The 20974-nt window shown below is 57.2% G+C and overlaps 3 protein-coding genes across 5 annotated transcripts; 1 reads left to right on the top strand and 2 right to left on the bottom strand.

Moving 5' to 3' along the window:
• The first annotated feature begins 1440 nt into the window (after positions 1-1440).
• RPS6KB2 (ribosomal protein S6 kinase B2) lies at positions 1441-8341 on the top strand. Of its 2 annotated transcripts, none has more exons than XM_074230941.1 (15): positions 1441-1541; positions 2596-2630; positions 2754-2874; positions 3108-3176; positions 3648-3795; positions 4112-4169; positions 4271-4371; positions 4885-4975; positions 5064-5154; positions 5243-5350; positions 6596-6658; positions 7243-7320; positions 7406-7513; positions 7618-7730; positions 7867-8341. In XM_074230941.1, exons 1-15 carry the CDS (start codon positions 1464-1466, stop codon positions 8033-8035), a joined length of 1431 nt encoding a protein of 476 aa, XP_074087042.1. In that variant the 5' UTR covers positions 1441-1463; the 3' UTR covers positions 8036-8341. The 2 variants fall into 2 exon arrangements, with proteins under 2 accessions (XP_074087042.1, XP_074087043.1); XM_074230942.1 differs by lacking the exon at positions 1441-1541 and adding an exon at positions 1662-1667 and having other exon boundaries at positions 2595-2630; positions 7867-8340.
• Positions 7617-10838, bottom strand: PTPRCAP (protein tyrosine phosphatase receptor type C associated protein). Its single transcript, XM_074230944.1, has 2 exons — positions 10714-10838; positions 7617-9448 (listed from the first exon to the last, which is right to left on the bottom strand). Exons 1-2 carry the CDS (start codon positions 10714-10716, stop codon positions 8837-8839), a joined length of 615 nt encoding a protein of 204 aa, XP_074087045.1. The 5' UTR covers positions 10717-10838; the 3' UTR covers positions 7617-8836.
• A 1407-nt stretch (positions 10839-12245) lies between these two features.
• On the bottom strand, positions 12246-19900 carry CORO1B (coronin 1B). 2 transcript variants are annotated; one of them, XM_074230939.1, is made up of 11 exons: positions 19833-19900; positions 18877-19079; positions 17153-17275; positions 16930-17059; positions 16097-16278; positions 15649-15768; positions 15136-15240; positions 14893-15038; positions 14742-14799; positions 12952-13248; positions 12246-12689 (listed from the first exon to the last, which is right to left on the bottom strand). In XM_074230939.1, exons 2-11 carry the CDS (start codon positions 19075-19077, stop codon positions 12564-12566), a joined length of 1488 nt encoding a protein of 495 aa, XP_074087040.1. In that variant the 5' UTR covers positions 19078-19079; positions 19833-19900; the 3' UTR covers positions 12246-12563. The 2 variants fall into 2 exon arrangements, with proteins under 2 accessions (XP_074087040.1, XP_074087041.1); XM_074230940.1 differs by lacking the exon at positions 19833-19900 and adding an exon at positions 19425-19513.
• Positions 19901-20974: the final 1074 nt, after the last annotated feature.

Below are 20974 nucleotides of genomic sequence, written 5' to 3'. Positions count from 1 at the left end.
CCCAGACCAAGCCCCATAGGGTCATTGTTTGGGCCCTGATTGGGAAAGAAGCCATTCTTTGCTTCATTTCTTTCTTATCTACTTTAAACTGAATGGATGTTAAATTCAATCCAACTGAGGCCTGTTAAAGACCTTATCTTAAAAAAAAGCCAAGTTTCTCCCTCCAGTAAAGGCCATCTCCAGTTGTTCTGATCCATATCTGGTCAGTGGACCCAGATGTTTCCAAAGGAGAACGTAAGGCTGGTAGTGTTGCACAGCCCTGCCTCACTTCAATCCAATTCACTTGCCGGTCATGGCATCACCTCCCTGATGTCAGGATCATCTTGGAGAAAGAAGAACAAACAAGAATGACTCCAGACAAGACACTGTCTGCCTCAGTGTCCTCATCTGACAAATGAGCTGGAGAAGGAAATGGCATCTTTGCTGAGCAAACCCCTAATGGGGCCACAGACTAGGACAGGGCTGAACCCCAACCCTACTGCTGAGGATACATGTAGAGTCTCAGCTTACCCATATTTTTGGTACAGTGAAGTCTGTTAAAATCGTGGCTCCCCGCCCCCCATTCCCTCAGCTGCCTGTCGGTACAGTAAGGTCCCAAGTTTATAAGTAGCAAGAGCAGAAACTTGATCCATCAAAGAAGCCTCCCAGAGTAGCCAAGTCCCGGGATGGGTGCTGCCCTCCGGGGCCCCCAGCCTGGGCATTCGGGGCCCCGACTATCCCGGACAGGCCAAGTTGCCGCTGGAAGGTGTTGCTGTCTTTGAGATGACCTAGGTAGGCGGGTGGCCTGACCCAAGAGTCTGCTCCCTTGAAAAAGGCCCAGAGGAGGGCTCCCAGCCCATCGGTGGCTTCCACCTCCCCGGGGGCCTTGCTCAAGGCTCTGGGTTCTAATCGTGCTTGGGCGGGGCCCCTCAGGGGTGGTGGCACCCCACCTCCCGAGGCCCCCATTTCAGAATTGTCTGGTTCACCATCAGTGCGGCTGGCGGGTGATGAGCAGGTGGGAGGTGGCCCGCTCTGCCCCGCCTTGGGGGCCTGATGACCTGGGTGGCTGGGTGCACGGATGGGTGACACGGCTGCCCCCTCCGGGGCCGGCCCAGCCGCAGATTTCAAGCCCAGCTCTTCGGTCCTCTGACTAAGAAGTGGCCCAGCGGGTCCACACCCTCCCCGGGGGCGGCCGGAGGCCCCCACCCAGGCCCGGGCCCGTGGGTCGGACCGACGCGATCCGAACCGGGAGGGGGAGGGGAGGGGGAGGGGCGGGGCCCCGCCCGGGGCCGGACTCGGACTCCCACAAGCCCCCGGGAAGCGCCCCACCCCCCTTCCGGGCCTGGTGGGCGGGGGGAGGCGGAGGAGCAGGCCCGGCCCGGGGTGACGCAGGGACGCGCGCGGCCAGCCGGAGCCGGCGGGCGGCGGGACGCGGGGGGACGCGGGGGCCCCGGGGCGCGGGGCCCGGCCCGGCCCGGCCCGCCATGGCGGCCGTCTTCGACATCGACCTGGAGACCGAGGAGGGCAGCGAGGGCGACGGCGAGCCGGAGCTCAGCCCCGCGGTAAGCGCCCCCTCCTCTGGGGCCTCAGTTTCCCCGCGCGCCCTGACACTGTGTCCCGGAGCCGGCTCCGCCCGGGCTCGCGGCCTCCTCCGGGCTGACCCCCGCGGTCTGAAGGCTCAGCCCCGCCTCTGCCGTGCCCGGGGGCCCTGGCACCCAGCGTTCCGGCCCCGGGCCCCGGGCCCCCATCGCCCGGCTCCTCGGGCCCCCGCAGCTCCCAGCTCAGCCGTGCCTCCCCACCATGCGGGGCCTGGGCTCCCTCTGCTCTGACCCCCTCCGTCCCTGGCCAGCCCGAGCTGGAGGCCTGCCACTCATCTTTCCTGGGGGGCCCCTGCTCTGCCCCCCAGCTCTCGGGGGGGGGTTGCCACACTCTGATGGCAAGGTCTCCCCCTCCTCCGGCATTCTGCTCCTTCTGTTCTGAAGTCTTTGGCCCCATGTCCTGGGTTCCCAGCCGTTCTGACGGGTCCCCCCACCCTGGGTCCACAAATGGAGCTTCCCCTCCCTTTCCCTCTCTAGGGTCTTTCCTAGCCCCCCTCCTCCCTCCGCCCCTCTCCCTGGATCTTGGGGCTCCCTTCCCTACCTAGTCCACAGATGCTGCCCTGCCCCTTCTCTGCCCCTCTCACCTCTCTAGGCTTCCCCCTTTAGCCTCACCCCAGCCCAGCCAGCTTCACTCCCTTATTTCTGTGGCCTTTTCTTCCCTCTCCCTTCCTGTCTCTCACTACCTCCCTTGCCCGGTACCTTGGATGGTCCTTTATTCTGGTCCCTTATTGAACTTGGGTCCCTCTGACTGACCTTTCTTATGAAATTATGGGATCCTTGATTTGGAACTGAAAGGAAAAAGTCCTCAGAGTCCTATCATCTCATTTTACTAATGGGGAAACTGAGGCAGCCCAGGGTCATTCAGCGAGTAAGTGTCCTGATCTGGCAGGATACTCGTGATGCCATGCCCCTTTTGTTACCTTGCTCCCAGGCCTGTTTTTCAGGAGGAGTCTGGGCCTGGGATCAGGGATGATAGAGCTGGCAGGACCTGCCCACTGATCTTGTGTTTTTCTCCTAGGATGGCGATATGGATTTGAAGACAGCCGGTTTGGAGTGAGTAGGGTAGAGACTGAGGCGGGGTCAGGAAAGGGAAGGGAGGGAGGTTGGGCTCGCTGGGGTGACTGGGGTAGAGGTGGGTGGCCTGGAGGTTTGGTTCCACTGACAATATTCTCACAGGCCTATAGGGCACTATGAAGAGGTGGAGCTGTCAGAGACCTGTGTGAACCCTGGACCCGAACGCATCGGCCCCCACTCCTTTGAACTACTCCGAGTCCTGGGCAAAGGGGGCTATGGCAAGGTGTGGGAAGAGCCCCTGGGAAAGAGGTGTCTCCCTGGGGGGTGGGGCTCTTGCAGCTGCTCCCCCTGTGCCCCTTCCTAAAGGCACTGGGCCTCTCCAACACCTGTGCCTTGGGGTGCTGGCTCCCTGTGTGTTTTTCCATGGGCACCATTCCCCTGCTGCCATACCAGGAAGCTGGGGATCTTGACAAGTGGCATCAGCTTTCACACCCATACCCTACCCTGCTTTTCCAGGTCTTCCAGGTCCGGAAGGTACAAGGCACCAATGCAGGAAAAATCTTTGCCATGAAAGTACTGAGGAAAGTGAGTGCCATCTGACCTGTGGCAGTGGATTAGCCAGAGCTAGGGGGAGGGGGCCTCAACACTACTTTACCACCCTCGGGCTCAGTTTCTTCTGTAAAATGACAGGGTAGGACTAGTTGGCCTCTGCAGGCCTGCATCTGTGACCCAACCCCCCTTCTTTCACAGAAAGGACCCTGAGGCTGATCAGCCAAGTTAGCTGCCCAGGGTGATGTTGGTAGGAGCCCTTTTTCCCTTAAGGAAATCACAGAGAGCATTCTGGTTTTACAGGAGAGGAAGCCAGGATGAGATAGTGAGGGCTATGTGAACACGAGGGATTGGGCTGAGGGCTTTGGACTGAACTCAGAGAGCAGAGCCTGGCACAGCTGGGTGGGTGGGGGGAGTCTGGAGCTCAGGCTTTGTGTCCCCATGGAGCAGACTCCCTCTCTCAATAGACTAACTCTCATCTCTCCTTCCCTTCACCCCATCCTGAAGGCAAAAATTATGCGCAACGCCAAGGACACGGCCCACACACGGGCTGAACGGAGCATCCTGGAAGCTGTGAGGCACCCCTTCATTGTGGAACTTGTATATGCCTTCCAGACGGGTGGCAAGCTCTATCTCATTTTGGAGTGTCTCAGTGGTAGGACTCTAGATCATCCTGGACTGCCCCAGTGGTAGTGCCCCAGTGACTGGGCTCTAGTTCTTCCTGGAGTGACCCCTGCCTTTCCCCATCTCCACCACCCCCTTACTGCCCCTGCAGTCATGAGCAGACCATTGGGAGGAAATGTCACATGCCTCAGAGAGCAGGCTGGGCACCTTCAAAGGGTTTTGCCCTTTTGCCCTGTTTGTTTCTATGTTCACAACCACCCTGAAAAAGGCAGGGACAGAATGCATGACTGTTTAGACAGGGGAGCGATTGGCTCAAGGCCCTCCAATGAGACCCGTCTGTCTTCCAGGAGGTGAGCTCTTCATGCAGTTGGAACGGGAGGGCATCTTCTTGGAGGATACAGCCTGGTGGGTGACTGGACATCTGTGCTGTGGACTTTGGGCAGATGGGGAGGGGTGGGAGGGGCTCACCCCTCATTTCACCCCTGTGACCTCTCCTGTCTCTGCAGTTTCTACCTGGGGGAGATCACACTGGCTCTGGGCCACCTCCACTCCCAAGGCATCATCTACCGGGACCTGAAGCCTGAAAACATCATGCTGAGCAGCCAAGGTGTCCATGTCCGTGTCCGTGTCCGTGTCCGTGTCATTGTCCTTGTTGCCCTCGTCCCATGTCCATGTCCATGAGGAGCTATTGGGAAAGGGGAAGCCCAGGCTTCTGGGAGAAGAGGGGCCAAGGAGCCCCTTAATACTAGCAGCAGACTCCAACCAAGACGGTGCTCTATTGTAGTTCTCTAATTAGCAAGCAACAAGCATTGGACTGATGCAAAGAAAGCAAAATTTGAATCCGGGCTCTGAAGGAGCTTATCACTCTCATTCCAAGCGGCCACTGCTGACTTTTGGATGTTCTTAAAGTAGGGCTTAGACTCCTTTGGCCTTGAGCTTTCCTTCTTCCTCCCATCCAGGAATGGTATGTGTGGTGTTGCCTCAGTTTCCTTCTTTGGGCACAAGCTGTGTCTGCAGTAGAATGGAAACTTCTCAAGGGCAGGGACATTTCCCCACTCTGGGGTCAGAGTACCCTTAATGAATGTTTGTCAACTGACTGCACCTGCCCTCTGTTCCCCAGGCCACATCAAGTTGACCGATTTCGGACTGTGTAAGGAGTCCATCCACGAGGGCTCGGTCACTCACACGTTCTGCGGCACCATTGAGTACATGTGAGGAGTCAGGGCCCAGGGCAGGGCAGGGCAGGGCAGGGTGTAGGGTCGGAGGTCAGGAACTTGACAGCTATCTTTTCTGCTCCAGGGCCCCTGAGATCCTCACACGCAGTGGCCACAACCGGGCTGTGGACTGGTGGAGCCTGGGGGCTCTGATGTATGACATGCTCACAGGATCGGCAAGTCCCCCATCTTCTCCGGGGTGGCGGTTGGGGGGTAGGGGTGGGGCAGGCAGCCACAAGTGTCTCTGTTCACTACCTTCTCTAGCCGCCCTTCACTGCAGAGAATCGAAAGAAAACCATCGACAAGATCCTCAGGGCAAAACTGGCGCTGCCACCCTACCTCACTCCGGATGCCCGGGACCTCCTCAAGAAGGTGGGGCCAGGGCTACCCCCAGGATCTAGAGACGAGCCACTCCTGGCCCTTTGCCCTGCTTCCTCCTTCTCCCAATTCCTACCTGAATCCTGAGAGCAGAGCCATGGGTGGGGAATCTGCTTCCCACTTATTGCCTGGGCTACTGTGGAGAAGTCCTCCCTCCATTAGACTCCTGGTCCCTGAGGGCTCAGCAGCTCAAGATCAAGGACCCCTGTTTGTGTGTGTGTGTGTGTGTGTGTGTGTGTGTGTGTGTGTGTGTGTGTTCCAGATTCCAACCCAGGAAGGGAGCATATAGGGGACCCCTTCTCCAATCAGTCACAAGGGATCCTGGGTAGGATGAAGGACCTTCAATCCCCCAGGATTAAAGTCCATTCCTAGAATCACAGTTACAGTGGAAAGAAACCTCAGAGACTTTGCATTGAGTTCCACCCTCTCAATGAAATAGATGAGTCACACAGCTAAGTATCAGCCTGAGGTCAAATTTGAACCCAGGACTTCAAGACTCCCAAGACCCTAGCCACTATCAGAAAGGAGGAATAGAGTCCTGAGGTCCATGACTAGGCAAGGGCCCTTCTCCCTCACCTGGACCAAAGACACAGGAAGTTCTCTTGCAGCACGATGGCGGGGGGGGGGGGCGGGGGACCAGAGCTGGTCCTAAGATGGAGGGAAGCTAGAGCCATCTGGGCCTAGGGTGGAGGAAGGAATCTAATGCTAAGTTAGAAAGGACAGCTCTCAACTCTGAGCCAAGTAACTCTGTACCTCTCAGAGCCTCAGTTTCTACAATGTGTAAAAGGGCAAAATTCTGTCCCATAAGGACCTTGGGGCTTAAATGAGATAAGCTGTGTAAACAAAATCTTTTGCAAACCTGGAGGCCCCTAGAAATGTCAGCTTCCCTTGATTGCAAAGGTGTACAACCAGGATCCCCTGGAAGCAGGAGAACCTCAGAGCAGAACCTTGGACAGCCGGGATCCCCAAATGGTGGGTTAGCCCATCTTGATCCGGTGAGCCTGGCTGAGCATTTCCTCAGGATCAGGGCCATGACTGCAGACTTGATCAGAGACTGGCAGACCTTGTCAGGGACATTGTAGAGGGAAGGCCTGTCAGGTAGGCTCGGGATTAGAGGCCACTGCCTCCCCCCACCCCCACCCGTAACCTCTGCTTCTCCCAAGGGCTGCCATGCTGTTTGGACAATTGTGTTGCTTGGCCTCTCACCACCAACCCACACCCTTTCTCTTCCTTCCCTAGTTTTTAAAGAGAAACCCCAGCCAGCGACTTGGGGGTGGACCCGGGGATTCAGCAGATGTGCAGGTGGGTCAGATGTCATTGTGAGGGCTTGAACTGGGGCCCTTTGCTCACAGTTATCAAACTAAACTTCCCAAGAGGATCTGATTGTGGCACCTTTCTCCTTCAAATATTTTCAGTGGCTCACTATTGCCACAAAGAGAAAATCCAAACTTCTTGGTCTGAAAATTGCACACCACCCATTGCCCCCAAATCTGACCCTCTTCAACATTCCCGGGTGGATTTCCTGTTAATTCTCTTCATGCCCTCTCAATTCCACACAAACTGGCCCATGGCTGGTGTCTGCCCAGGAAACACTTTTCCCACCTATGGACCTTTAACAGAATGTGCCCTGTTTCTAGACTATGCTATTTCCTAATCTCTACTTAAAATAGCTTAGGTGCTCCCTCTCACAAGTGTCCCTTAGATCCCCTACTGGTTTTCCACTTGAAACGACAGAATGGCTTATCTCACACTGTTACAGACACAGACACACAGGCACACTGCTGGGGGTTGGAGGACTAAGAGATGGGACTATTGTGTTCAGGAGGGTCTGGGGGTCTCCTGGGGAGAGGGGTATCGACCTTCACATAGAACTTCTCTTTCTACAGAGACACCCTTTCTTCCGCCATATCAACTGGGAAGACCTCTTAGCCCGACAGGTGGAACCTCCCTTCCGGCCCTGCTTGGTGAGTGTGTGTGGGGGGGCTTCCTCAAATCCCTCTCCACATAAGCCTGACCTCAGTGTCCTTTCTTCCATCTACCCCACTGCAGCAGTCTGAAGAGGATGTAAGCCAGTTTGACACACGGTTCACGAGGCAGACACCTGTGGACAGTCCTGATGACACATCCCTCAGTGAAAGTGCCAACCAGGCGTTTTTGGTGAGGAGCCCCCATTGGTGTTTGGGATGGATTGAAGGACAAGGAAGGACTTTGGGACTGGGAGCAGGGGAGGGATTAATTCACCTCCTGCTGCCATCTTCCAGGGCTTCACCTATGTGGCCCCCTCTGTCCTGGAGGGCATCAAGGAAGGCTTCTCATTCCAACCCAAAGTTCGATCGCCTCGACGCCTCAACAGTAGTCCTCGTACCCCCATCAGGTATGCCAGGCCTAGAATGGCCAAGGAAGGGCCAACTGGGCCGGGAGGGGAGGGAAGATTGTGCCAGGGCTTGGGCTGGGGTGGGTCTCTAAAGATCAGGCCTCTGACTGTGATTGTGGCTTGCTTTCTCCCTCAGCCCCCTGAAATTCTCACCCTTTGAAGGGTTCCGACCTAGTGCCGGCCCAACAGAGCCCATGGAGCCACCACCACCCCCGTCTCCACCTCCTGTCAGCTCAGCCCCCCTGCCCATCCGCACACCCACCGGCAAGAAGTCCAAGAAGGGTCGGGGCCGTTCCAAGCGCTAGAGAAGGGACGACATTGGCCTTGAACTCTTGACTCACCCCAAAACTTCCCTTTACCTCTTGGAAGAAAGATTTCTTGGCATTGGCCTGGAAGTGCTGTAGGCCCCTTGGGCCAGGCTGAGCAAAGTGCCCTTGGGACCTGGGGAAGGGCAACTCCTGCACAGAATCATGGGAACTGACTGCTACAGGGAGTCCCAGGCTGCAGCCTCAGGGAGCAGTGGGTGTCCTTCCCCAGGCCCCCAGCTGCTTGTGCTGTGTGTTTTAGGAAATTAAATATTGGAATCATGGCACAATCCAGAAGCCTCTGCCTTTCCTGTCAAGGGGGCATGACGGGAGCTTAGGGACAAAGGAGCAGGTGCCCAGGGTCTGCTCTGGCACAGATACAGGAGAGAGAAAGGGTTGCAGCTAGAAATGGGATGGTGATGGGGGCTAGAAAATCACAGAGGAAATCCAGTGGAGGGGTCTTTATTTCCAAGGAGGCTGTTCCCCTGCCCTAGTCTTGGATTGGGCATCCTGGTCCAACGGCCCACACCTATACAAAGGTGGGGGGGGCTTAGTGGTTTTGGCCTGGGGCAAGGTGGGGGGGCAGTGCAGAGCCAGTTGGAGGGTCCTGGGGGGCTAACACAGATTGATGTGCTGAGATGCAAAGCACCCCCCACCTCTTCAGGACCAGAGAGTGGATTGTAGAGTACTGGGGGTGTGAGCAAGCTGAGTTGAGCAGGACTCCTAGCAGGCTCAGGAGGCCCTGTTTTTGCTTTGGTGGCAGAAGAGGGCAGCAGGGAGGTAAAGGCAGAGCCCCTATGGCTAGAGCGCGGTGATACTGAGACCATGGCCCACCTCTGTCCCTGCCCCATCCTCCCAGGCCGCGCTCCCTGAAAAGGCATGGAGGTCACTCAGCAGGGCCTCGGCCCTGCCCCCACTCCCGGAGTCGGAGGCCTCAAGCTGGGCCTTCAACCCTTGCTTGTTAGAGTCTTCCCCCTGGGCTGCCTCTGGGTCCTCTGGGCTCCCAGGGACATCATCCTCGTCCCTCTGGACAGGCTGTTCCTCCTTCCTCTCTGGCTCAAGGTTCTCCTCCTGGTCCTCTTCCTCCTCGGCCTCATCCTCCTCCTCGCCTTGCCTTTCCATGCTGTCCTGCAGCTCTTTGATGGTCGACCCTCGGAGCAGGCGGGTCAGCCCGGAGGCCCGCAGCAGCCGGCGAGCCTGGCTCCACAGGGAGCCGCCTAGGCGGGTTGGGTGGTAGTAGCCGCCCGATTTCCGGCTCAGATGACGCCAGGCCAGGGCCAGGCCCACCATCAGCATCAACAGCAGCAATACTAGCAGACAAACGGTGACTGAGCTCTGGGAGCTGTTTTCTTCTGAGCCCAGTGCCCCTGGCAGAGCCACCAGCACCATCAGGCCTGTGAGCCTGGATAGAGCCTGGAGAGAGGGAGGAGGGGAGAAGGTGGGGAAGCAGCAGGGACAAGCCCCCAACACCTCCAGGGCCTGGCTGCTTGGGGAGGCCAGGCCAGGAGGTCGGACGAGGCCCACTAAAAATCCAGGAAGTGTCCCTACCACTGACTTGTGTGAGGCTGCTCCCAGAATCCTAGCCTCAGTTTCTCTTGTGTAGAATGAGGAGGATATTTCCATATTACCAGTTGTTGCAAGGCTACAAGGAGGTGGAAGAGTGCCTTGGACAGAGGTTTACAGTGTTGCATGACTTGGAGAAGTCGAGGTTCATCTCTGCCTAGTGGGGAGACTCCTCAAGTATCCAGGCTGGCCTGGTGCCCCCCTCTCCCCCCATTCAGGAGAAACTGAACTGGAAGACGGTGATTCTAGTCTAGTCTCTGACTCTTTGTAACAGGGCAAGACCCTCAGTTTCTTCATCTGTAAAAGGGTTGGCAGCAGGCAGAGTGTGGGAGGGTTTTTCCTCTACCGGAATGAACTCCAGGCCTCAAGTCCAGCCCTAGGCCAAAGGATGCAAAGTCCACCACTCTTGGCCCCCCACCTCATCCCCTATGGAGTCACGGGACTGCTTGCCTTGGAGCAGATCCTTCCCAGCTAGGCAGGGCTGACCCTGTCCCCCCTTCCCCCAGCACTCTTGCTCTGAGCTCTCCGCTTGAATAGCTGGGGGAGGGGTCCCCTGAGACATGTGACTGAGGCTGCTGCTATGGCCACCTCTGTCAGAGGAAGTTTGCGGTTGGAACAGAGCAGGTGGAGGTTGTTGAGCTGGGGTGGCGCAGAGAGCGGAACGCCTCCACTTGTGGCCCCTCGCTTCTCCACCCTGGTGAGGGCCCTAGCACCTCCAGCCTTGGTCCCTCAGCTCTGGCCTCCCCCCCCCATCCCCTCTGAGCTGTTCTGACCCAGCCCTGGCATCACAGGATCCCAGGTTGGGCGAGCGGCCTAAGAATGGAGCCTGCTGGGACCACTCTCTGGTTGGGTGACCTTGAGTGAGTCCCTTCACCTCTGACGCCTCGGACACCTTGCTAACACTAGAGTCTTCAGGGCAGGCCTGGGGGTTCCCAACACCCCTAGAATAAAGGTTGGGTCAAAAGTAAGTCCTAGGAGTCAGGGATCAGCGAGGCAGAGCCAGGACTCCATTGCTGGAGTGGGCTGGAGGACCCGGGGCCGGCAGAGCCACCCCTGTCTTGCTTCCCTGAGTAGCCGGACCCACTTCCCCTTCCCCAGTGTTCCCCCTGACTCACCATCTGGCCCTCCGGTCTCTGAACTGGATCCCACTACTCTGGTGTTGGGAGCTCTGCTCTGTCACAGCCTGGGGTGGGCAGACTGGGTGAAGGGTTTGATTGGGGCTTCCGGCTTCCTGTCTCTTGCCCACCCCCTCCCTGTAGCAGGCAGGGGCCCTGTGATGGGGAAGAGCAGGGTGGGGGGAAGCTGGCGCACATGAAGCTGGGGAGGGGGGAAGGGGAGGCAGGCAGTGCACATCAGCCTGGGGGGTGGGGGAGGCGCTACCTAGTAGCCTTTCTCTTGACTTGAACCCTTTCTCTACCAAATAAAGCCTGGGACCCAAGGGCTAGGGATGCTGGGTATTGATTTTATTAAGTTCTGAGATGCAAAATTAAAGGGAAGCACTGTCCTGGCCCTCAAGAACCTCACATTCTTGTGAGGGAAATGATCAAGAACGATGAACATTCAAGTGATCTGGAATCCCAGAGCTGCTGGGAGTGGAGGCCAGGAAGGGCTGGAAGGAAGCCGGAGGCCAAGGTGAAGGGATGACCTTAGAGGCAGGGGAGATGGAGGAGCTCAGAGTTGGGAAAAGCAGGAAGGGCTTTCTATCTGATCTTGAAGGTAATAGGGAGCCATGGGAGTTTCTTGAGTAGGAGTGACACCATCAGATCTGGGGTTTGGGAAAATCACCAGACTGCTGAGTGGAGGCCAGGCAGGGATGCATGTGTGAAGTATGAGCCTGAGTCATGGATGGCCATGGGAATGATGGGTTCTGATTGGAGATGGCCACGTAACAGCCTGGCCACATGAAGGGAGTGTGGAAGGGAGGAGTCCAGGATGATACTCAGGTTTTGAGCCAGGGTCACCTCCATCCGGGGGATGCTTTGGATAGTCACAGCAAAGTTGGGTCGGGGGAGCTTTGCGGGGAAAGAAGAGTTCTGCTTGAGAAATTTTTGATTGGAAATTCTGCCAATAGGATATTCAATCCGAGATGTCCCAAGTTTCAGTTGGGCAAGGGGAAGACCAGGGCTGGATAGAAAGGTGTTCTGTGAAGCCCTAGGGGTTGAAAGGAAGTGAGGAGGGGGATCCCCATGAAACTTGAGGCCTGAAGAGTTCCCCAAGATGAGGGGAAGCTTAGAAAGGTGGCCCAGGAGGTGTCCCCAAATCTAGAGAAGATGCCCTCTGACTGGGTGACCTTGGGTGAGTCCCTTCACCTCTGCTGGCTTCAGACAGCCCACTAACACTAGAAGCTGAGGGAGCACGGATGGAAAGTTTAAGCACTGGGGAGGACAGGAAGTGAGTGGGGAAGTGTAGAATATTTTCTCAAGGAGTTAACCACAAAAGGCAGGAGAACTATGGGCAGATAAATGAAGGGCGTGTTTGTGAGTAGAGGGATGGGCCAGTCTCTGCCCCAGAGCCATGAACTTGTAGGATCGGGGACTGAAAGCAGGCAGGACCCTTCTTATCAATAAGGAAGCAAACAGCAGACTCAGTATTTGAGGCTGAGGGGTCTGGAGAGCCACGTCCCCCACTTCTCCGGCCCCCAACAGCAAGGGGTGAGGCCCGGCCAAGTTCTTAGAAAGCTTTTTATTTGGAATGAAAATATAGAGTCAGCCCCACAACTTCCACCAGGGAGCAGAGGGCAGGAGGCTTGTGTCTGGGGGAGCCTGGGAGTGTGGGCTGGGGGACTATGGGAGAGGGACCTTCCCTTGGAGGTATGGGAAGTTCTTGTCTGGTATATAAAAAAAAATCATTCTTGGTAATGAGTATAAAAGTGGTCCAGGCCAGAGCTTCCTGCTTCTTGGCCAGGAGGGGTTGTGGCGCTGAATTAGCGACAGAATCTGGGGTGGAGGAAGGCCCAGGCCAGGTGCTACACGTCCCCATTCTCCATGCGGCCCAGCTGTTCTTCTAGGCGGGTAATGCGCTCGCCCTGCTCCTTCACCAGGGTCCGGAGCAGCCGCAACTCTCGGGTCACCTCTTCTAGCTTCCCAGACTCCTACAGGGGAACCAGGACCAGTCAGGCCCAGGCAGACCCAGGCAGGGCCGGGGGGTGGGGGCTGGAGGGGGACAAGGAGCAGGGGAAATGTTTCCCTTCCATCAGACCTCTTGGGGATACTCCCAGAACCTGCCCCCTGGCACCCCTCAAACTTGAGGACCCCAGCCCTTTGTTCTGCCCCTTCCCCAGAAGGGGCAGTTGAGAAGCAGGCCTTTTCTGAGTCCCAGAGGACCCTAGGCCAAGATGGCAGGCAGGTACCTACCCCAGCCATGGCAAGGCTGCTGCCACTGATGCTGCTGCTTGGGGCACTGACCGAGGTGGTGGCAGAGGCAGGGGCGGAAGCCCCAGCCCGGGTGGGTGTGGGAGCCGAGGCTGCTCGGCTGTCATGGAGGACGTTTTTTCGGTTGACCTTGAGGTCCCTCTGCTTGCTGGGCACGTAGGCTTCCCGAAGGGAGATGAGCAGGGGCTCAGCATCCTTCCCACTCACCCATTCTTCGGCCTCCAGGGCAGCCTCAGGCCCTGCTGTGTCTGGGTACAGGTCATCCTGAAAAAGGTCCGACTGCGGGGGCAGGAGAGAGTCTCACTAGGCAAGGGAGGAGGAGGAAGACTTGACCTCTCCCTCCCCGAGAAGGCAATGAGATGGACAGCCAGGTGCTGGGGTTAGAAAAGCCCTTTGAGCTCTCCTGAGCTCCAAGTTACAAATAAAGAAACAGGTCCGGAGGAGAGAGCGGCCTTCCACAGGAAGGGGCTTTTCTCGTCCTTCTTTGACTCCCAGTGGTCAGTCCCCGTGTATTCCCAGCCTCCCTGTGGAGACGCTACCTATCTCCAGGAACATCACTGAGGCCCAGGGCCCCAGCTTCTAGTCAAGGACTGGTTAAACCTGGTCACTTCTTGGGCCCTAGCACCTTTCCCTCTGACCTCTCTCCTGGTGCTCAGTCCTCATCCGACCTCCTAAGGGAATCTGATCGGCTCCCCGTCTCTAGTCTCCACCCTCAGGTGTCCACCTCTGGCAGACAGACAGCTCCCAGGGAGGACAGGACAAAGTCCAAATGTCTGGGCCTCCCTCCTCTGGCCCTCCACCTGGGCAGCTGTTGCTTTACTGCCACCCTCAGAAATCCTGTGCCCCCAGTCAGGAGCTGTCCAACCTCCACACCTTGGCCTTCATGCTAGTTCCTCCTCTTAGCACCCAAGTTCCCCGCCTCGGCCCCTGACCCCCTGTTCTCCAAACACTTTTGTCCATTGAGGTCACTCTCGGGGTGGGAAAGGACCTTGGAGGCATCGAGTCCAATGAGAAATGAAAGGGTCTGTGCCACATCACCAAGTGAGTCATCCAGCCTCTTGGGAAGACTTCCCAGGAAGGGGGCCCCGCTCCCTCTAGGGGCAGCCGGGCGTTCCACCCGGGGACAGCTCTGACATCCTGCCCCAGTTAGACCATCCCTGGGGGCCCCAGGAAGGCCATTGTGGGAAGTTGGAGTGTGGCCAGGGCCTAGGCTGGTGAAGTGCCCATGTCACATGAGGATGGACAGATCAGAAGGGTTGAATGAGGATGGATGTTTAAGACTCGGGTCCAGAGCTCCCTTGGACCAGTAGAGGGAAGGAGGAGATTTGTTCTCCTGGGTCCCAAGGGGAACAGGGGAAGTTGCAAGAGATCTGCCCCAGGTGGGGTGGGAGGGGGACTGCTGTGGCAGACTTGCTGGGCTTTCCTTGGGGCTGGTGCTGAAGGCCACCCACTCTCAAATTCTGGGTCTGTCAAGTTCAATAGGGCAGAAATCCAACTCCTGACACCTTCTCCTTGTTCCTCTGACATCAAGGACCAGTTTGACTTCTGGGGATACAGTGTCCCTCCCCCCCAGTGGGGAGCACAGCAATCACCCCTCACCACCCGAGTCTTCCACTCCAAACTGAACAGCCCCGTTCCCTTCCACTAGTCCTTCCCCATCTTGTTTACTTGCCTATCCGCAGCCCGATGGGGCCAAAGGACTGAAGAGGGTAGGAGATGGGGAGGGGCAGGGGATCAGGTAGCCCAGGGTCAGAGGGAGGGATGCCACTCACCTTTCTGGGCACAGTCATGATGATGGGTTCACACTTCCGTTCATGGAGCTTGTAGAATCTGAGTGGGGGAGAAGGGGCATGAACCCGGGTCAAGACTTGCCCACCAGCCTGCCAACCCAATTGGGGCTCCCTAAGCTCCCAACTCTCTCACCTGGCGATCTCACACTTGCTCACGTCCAGGCCTCTCTTGGGCATGCGTCCCATGCCCCGTTGAGGCTCCTTGCTGGTAAAGGTATTCAGGAAGTGGATATAGGGGGGTTCAGCTGTGATCTCAAAGTAGCGGATACTTGAGTCTCCCTAGAGAACAGATGAGGGTCCAAGGGACGTCAGGGTCCTGTGTATATCCTCCACTCTCCCCATGCCCCTGCCCATGCCCATGGCACCATAGCCCCACCTTGCCACAGACGTAGATGACGTTGGTATCGGGGTCATAAAAGGGAAGCAGGGCTCCATTGCTTGAGTCCAGTTCCTGCAGAGCCATTGGCTCCTCCAGGCTCTCCTGCCATGGGAGAGGGTCCATTAGAGGGGTGGTGGAGGCTCAGAGTCCCTGTTCTCTGTCACCTCTATCCTCCAAGGGCAGTCAGCCCCTACTGTCCATTCTGTTCTATGCTCTGTGGTCCGTTCCATCCCTACCATTCCACGTTCTAGATTGCCCAAAGTCCTGACGTTCTGGGTACTAGGGTCTGATAGTCAAATCCATGTGCTATGATGCCAGTTTATTCCATGTTCTCTGTTCCCTCTGGCATTCCATAATGTTAAGAGCTTTCATTCCTACCTTCTCCAGGAATTAGGGTTAGGATTCCCACTCATGTACTTAGTGCCCTTTTCTGGGCATCAGTGTCCCAGCCTATGCTCCAGATGCTCTCAGAAGCCCCAGTCCCATTGGCCCCTGCCGGCCTCAACGTACCGGGTCCCAAAGAGCCAGCTGCCGCTCACTCATCCGGCTGAAGCCTGTGGTAAACACCTTGCCATTGGCCAGGAAAATGGCGCGCATGGGCCGGGCTCCCTCATGAGCCTTCTCTCGTTCCTGTGGACACAGAGGCCGACCATCTGTACCAGCAAGGAGCTTCAGAGTCCTGACTCCCTGCCTTCCCTAAGGGCCCGGGCCATTGAAGCCCATCCATTGATTCCTCTGGGGTGTATGCCTGCTCCATGGCCCCACAGGGCCCCGGGATTGATTTCCCAGCCTGCCATCTTCTCCAAGGCTCAGCATTGACCCTCTTGCACCACTTCCACACCCTCATTGGACTCCAGCTCCCAATCTCTCCCTGAATGACCCTGTGCTTTCCTATTGAACTAAAAGATGGTGCCCAGACTCCCTCTCATGGTGGGCCAGTGGGAGGGTCCTCACATACCGCCACTAGGGTCCCACGGCGAGGGTCAATGATGCGCACACTTTTATCTTTGCAAGCAGAACAGAAGAGACTGCCATTGCGGTTCCAAGAGATGTTGTAGATGAGGTCGGGGTGCAGGTCGTCCAGGCGGTACAGCTCCTCTGCCGTACCCACGTTCCAGATGAGCACCACATTGTCACAGCCTGAGGAATCCCAGCCTGACTGTCAGTCCTGTCCAGGCTCAGACACCTGCCTACCACCTCATGTCCAAGGCATGGGTCTGAATTCTGGCTCTGTCACTAACTTGCTGTGTGGCCTTGAGGAAATTGTTCTCCTCTGGGCCCTCGATTATCCTATCTGGCAAATGGGGTAATAATAATAATGATAATGCTTAGAATGGCAAAAGTGAAGAAATCCGATTGCATAATGGAGTAATTAAGGACAGCCCTTCTAATTATGGGAGCCAGCTGGTCATGGCTGCCGATAACAAACCCAGTGCCAGGAGCCCAGAAGAAGAACTGGGACGGAACACAAGGTGGGGGGAAGAGGAACTGGGGCCCAGAGGTCACCCGGCTAGGAAGTGGCCAATTCTTTCCAAACATCAACTCAGTGGATCCCCACAATAACCCTCTGAGGCAGGCGTGGTTGTGATCCCCATTTTGCAGATGAAGAAACTGAGGCCAAGAGACTGACTGATGTGTCCAGGTAAAAAAAAGCAACTGAGGAACCATTTGAACTCAGATCTCACTGACTCCTAATCCACCTAGCTGCCTCCACCTCCCTCCAAGGTTTATCCATGACCACTTGGGGAAAATTTAAAACAGCTCATAGCAGTTTGAGAAGGGGTTTCAGACCTGCACTGAGAAGAACATTCCGGGCTGTGGGATGCCAGGTCACAATGCCCACTCTCTTGGAGTGGCCCTCTAGAACAACCACAGGTTCTGTCAGGGGCGTCACCAGGCCATTCTCTGGGATCTGCCAGACCTGTGGGCCAGACCCCCATGGTTGTGTTAATAGAAGCTCCCAGAGGAGGGACCCTCCCCTCTCCCCACGGCTGCCCAAGAGTGAGCCCCTCACCATGACCGTGCAGTCCTCTGATCCGCTGGCGATAACTTCATCATTGTGTGGACACCAGTCGATATCGAGGACGGGTCCCGTGTGCCCACATACCGTGGGGTATGACTTGTCAATGCGCCCTGTCTGTAGGCATGGAACAGGGAGGGGAGGCTCTAGAACTTGGAAGCCTTAGAGATTCCCCAGTTGTCACAGGAGAGGTTCTAGCTCTAGGGCTGGGGAGCCTTAGAGAGAATTCCACTACATGATGCAAGAACTGGCCCAAAGTCCCACAGGGAGTGAGCGCTGGGACTCCCAGCCCAGCCCAAACCCAAGAGCAATTTTCAACTGTGGCACGAAGAAACTGGGTGACCTTGGGGGAATTAATTTATATCTTGGGCCTTCACTTCCTTGTATCTAGAAAGGGCCTCGCAGCACTTGCCCAGCCTCGCTGCTTCTTTTTCAGGGTCAAGACAAAGATAAGAGACATGAGCAAACACGGAGATGGTTAGTCTCTTCTCCAGAGGCTTAGGGAAAATGGAGTCTGAGACAGGATAATTCACACCCCTAATTCTGCTCATCAAAATCCCTTTTGGGATTTTCTCGATGTGCTCTGTCATTTCCTTCTCCAGCTCAGTTTTACAGATGAAGAAACTGAGGCAAACAGTTACATTGGGGCTGCTAGGTGGCACAAGTGGCTAGAACCCTGGCCCTGGAGTCAGACACCTCATAATTCCCTAGCTGTGTGGCCTTGGACAAGTCACTTAATCCCAATGCCTTATAGAAAATTTTTTTAAAAACCTAAAATGGGGTTAAATGACTTGACCAGGGTCACACAGTTAGGGAATGCAGCTCTTCCTGACTCCAGGCCCAGGGCTCTCGCCATTGGACTACCTCCTTGCCTTACTTCTGCTAGGGTCCCCTGGGTTCATGACCTCAAAGTCATCCTTGATTCCTCACTGCCCTCACCCCCACCCCACCAGACCTCCAGTCAGCTGCCAAGTCTCATCCCTTCCCCTTCCACACCATCCCCCTTCCCTCTCCTTGGCCCCCGCCCTCCCTAGCTCAGCCTGGCAGCATCCATTGCTTTGGCCTCTGTTGTGGACCAGGCCTAAGGTAGGCCAGAACCATGATTCAGACTTGGAGTTTAAAATGCAATAAGACATTCATGGACTACAAAGTTCAAGAAAAACAGCCAATTGGTCTCCCTGCTCGTTTCCCCCCCCACTTCAATCACTCAAGTGAGTCTCCTAAAACCCAGCTCTGAGGAACAGAGCACTCTCCTACCCCATCACCTTCACTGGCTCCCTATTACCTCCAGGAGCCAAGGGAGTGCCTGTTCTGCATTTCTGGCCTTTCCCCTTCTGACAATAACCTGTTTTTCGAGACTGATATTACATGACTCCCCCCATGCACTCTACATTCCAGCCAGTCCACCTGGCCTCATGGCTACAGGTCATTCTCACCCCCTCCCCCTTTCCCTAGGCTTCTCCAGGCTTCCCCAGCCTGGAATGCACTCACTCCTCATCTGTGCTCTTGGGAATTCTAAGTAGATACTTCCCATACCAGGTTTTTCTAGATAGCCCCAATTCTTCATGTTCTCTGCCCCCTCTAATGACTTTGGTATGGTTTTTAGTCACTCCTCCCTCCCCGCTGAAGAGCATCATCTCCTTGAGGGCCTGGGTCTAGCCCAGAGTAAGCCCTTGATAAACAACCTCAGGGGGTTCTGCCCCTGCCCATGCAGGCACCTTGCTCAGGGGCAGCACCATGAAGGCCCCTCCACCGCTGGCCTCCACGATGATGGCCAGGAATTTGGGGTTCACAGCGCAGAAGGTGCTGTCCCAGGTGACACGGGACACCCTGATGTCTTCATAGCACTGGTCATTCTTAACTGGCTGCCCAAAGACATGCCGGAACTTGCTCTGTCTGACCACTTTGCGGAATGACATGTCTGGGAAGAGAAAAGCAGAAATGAACCCTGCCCCCCACCCTACCCCCACCATTACCCTAGGCGCCCCCTCCCTCCCTGGCCAGGAGAGGCCATCCCCGAGCTTTAGGGGGGCAGGGAAAACTCTCAGCCTTAAAAGACCTTATGACCCATGGAGTGCAATCCTTTCATTTTACAGATGGGGAAACTGAGGCCAGGAAGGAAAAGGGGCCTGTCCAAATTCATCCAGGTGATACGCCGCAGGGCCAGCTCTTGACCCCAGTCCCCCCAACATCCCGTCTTGTGCAGGTATTCCTGTCCGCCTCTGGCCAAGCCTATTTCTCTCTCTCTGGACCTCAGTCTTCCTACCTGTAAAATGGGGCAGTGCCCGTCCTTGCCTCCTTCCCTCCTAAGCGCGAGGGCAATCTGTCCTGCAAGGGAAGCCGCGGGCTCTCTGGGGCTTCCTGGGGGCCTTGGGGCGCCTTCCTTGGGCTGCTCCCAGCCGGCAGTGGGCCTTGGGAAGTGGGGCTGTCCTTAAACCACCCCCTTCCAGCGCCCGCTCCGGGGGTGCCCCTGCCCCAGGCCCGCTGCCCGCTGCTGCCCGCCCCGGGGGGCCTCGGCCAGGGTCCAGGCTACGGCAGGTGGGCGGAGGTGGGGGGCCGGTGCGCGGCAGGGGCCCCTCGGCCCCCCGTTCCCCTGCACCCCGGGTCCCAAGGCCAGGGGGCGGAGGGCTGCTGGGGGCGGCCGCGCCCCCTCCCCAGCCCCGCCCCTACTCACCGGGGGGCGGGGGGCGCCGCTGGCGGGGCCGCGGGATCGAGTCCGGCCGCGGCTCTGGAGCCCCAAGTCTGGGAAGCAGGAAGCGGGAATCAGGAAGTGACCGAGGATGCCCGGGGGCGGGGCGGGGGGCGGGGGGAGGAGTTGAGCTCTGAGGGGGGCAGCAGGGGCCCCTCGCCCCCTCCTCTGCCAGGCCCCCCTGCACCCCGCACCCAGGCTGGCTCTTGGAAGGTCCCGGGGTCCCCAGGCAAGGGGGAGGCAGTGGTGGCACTCAGGACGGGGAGGGGGCGCAGGGGAGGGGGAGGGGCGCGGGAGGCCACAGCAGGCCTGGGGGGCGGGGAGCCGTCCTGAGAAGGGGGCCCCTCCCCCACCATCGTCCCTTGGAATGACCCGTAAAGAGCCCGAGCCTTGGTGATCGGGGGCGGGGTGGGGGTGGGGGCCGCAGACCTGGGGGGACAAAAGGCCCACTGAGTCCATTCGGCCCCGAAGAAGCCCCTTAGGCCCTGGGGTCCAGGGAGCAGGACACTTCTCCGAAGCCTGACGACCTGAGTGCTAACCTGCCTTCGAGCTTTTCTCTGAGCCTCAGTTTCCTCCTTTGTAAAACCAAGTGTTTGCACCAGAAGTCACCAAGGCTCCTCCCAGCTCTAAATCCTGAGCGCCATCTAGGCTGGAGCCCAGGGGACAAATGGCAGAGACTGCCTTCCCACTTCACAGCACATCCTCCCCTTTACAGCTGGGCAAACCAAGGCCCAAGTGAGGGAGAGTGACGTAGGATGAGGCGGGACTACTCCTGGAGGATTCCGACTCCCAGTGCAGGGGGGTGAGGTGAAAAGATTTAGAGAAGGAGGGCAGCTAGATGGGGCAGTGGCTAGAGGAGCAGGAGGACTTGAGTTCAAATGCAGCCTCACACACTTATCACTTCGCTGTGTGACCCTGAGCAAGTCACTTAACCCTATTGCCTTGGGGGGGGGGGGAGATACAGAGAATGGAAACTAAGGCCCTAAAGGAAAGGACCTCACTCCCACCTTGCAGGTCCCAAAGCTGCCCAGTGGCTGGATGAGATTTGAACCCAGGTCTTCCCATTCCAAAGTATGTCTGAAGAGGGTGTCTAAGAAGGGAAGTTATTAATAAAATTCTTAGTCCCT

The sequence above is a fragment of the Macrotis lagotis genome, chromosome 3 (genome assembly GCF_037893015.1).
Source record: "Macrotis lagotis isolate mMagLag1 chromosome 3, bilby.v1.9.chrom.fasta, whole genome shotgun sequence".
NCBI lineage: Eukaryota > Metazoa > Chordata > Mammalia > Peramelemorphia > Peramelidae > Macrotis > Macrotis lagotis.
Note: the sequence above shows the minus strand (reverse complement) of the source record. Positions and strands in the feature narration are given on the sequence as shown.

What these genes read in the sequence shown, in the direction of transcription:
- RPS6KB2 (XM_074230941.1), top strand. Translation starts at nt 1,464, where the DNA reads ATGGCGGCCGTCTTCGACATCGACCTGGAGACCGAGGAGGGCAGCGAG. An exon ending in TGCGGCACCATTGAGTACAT is followed by an intron (nt 4,976 to 5,063) that starts GTGAGGAGTCAG and finishes TTTCTGCTCCAG; the next exon opens with GGCCCCTGAGATCCTCACAC. An exon ending in CCCGGGACCTCCTCAAGAAG is followed by an intron (nt 5,351 to 6,595) that starts GTGGGGCCAGGG and finishes TTCCTTCCCTAG; the next exon opens with TTTTTAAAGAGAAACCCCAG.
- CORO1B (XM_074230939.1), bottom strand. Translation starts at nt 19,077, where the DNA reads ATGTCATTCCGCAAAGTGGTCAGACAGAGCAAGTTCCGGCATGTCTTT. An exon ending in CAGAGGACTGCACGGTCATG is followed by an intron (nt 17,060 to 17,152) that starts GTGAGGGGCTCA and finishes TCTGGCCCACAG; the next exon opens with GTCTGGCAGATCCCAGAGAA. An exon ending in AGCAAGTGTGAGATCGCCAG is followed by an intron (nt 14,800 to 14,892) that starts GTGAGAGAGTTG and finishes TCCCCCACTCAG; the next exon opens with ATTCTACAAGCTCCATGAAC.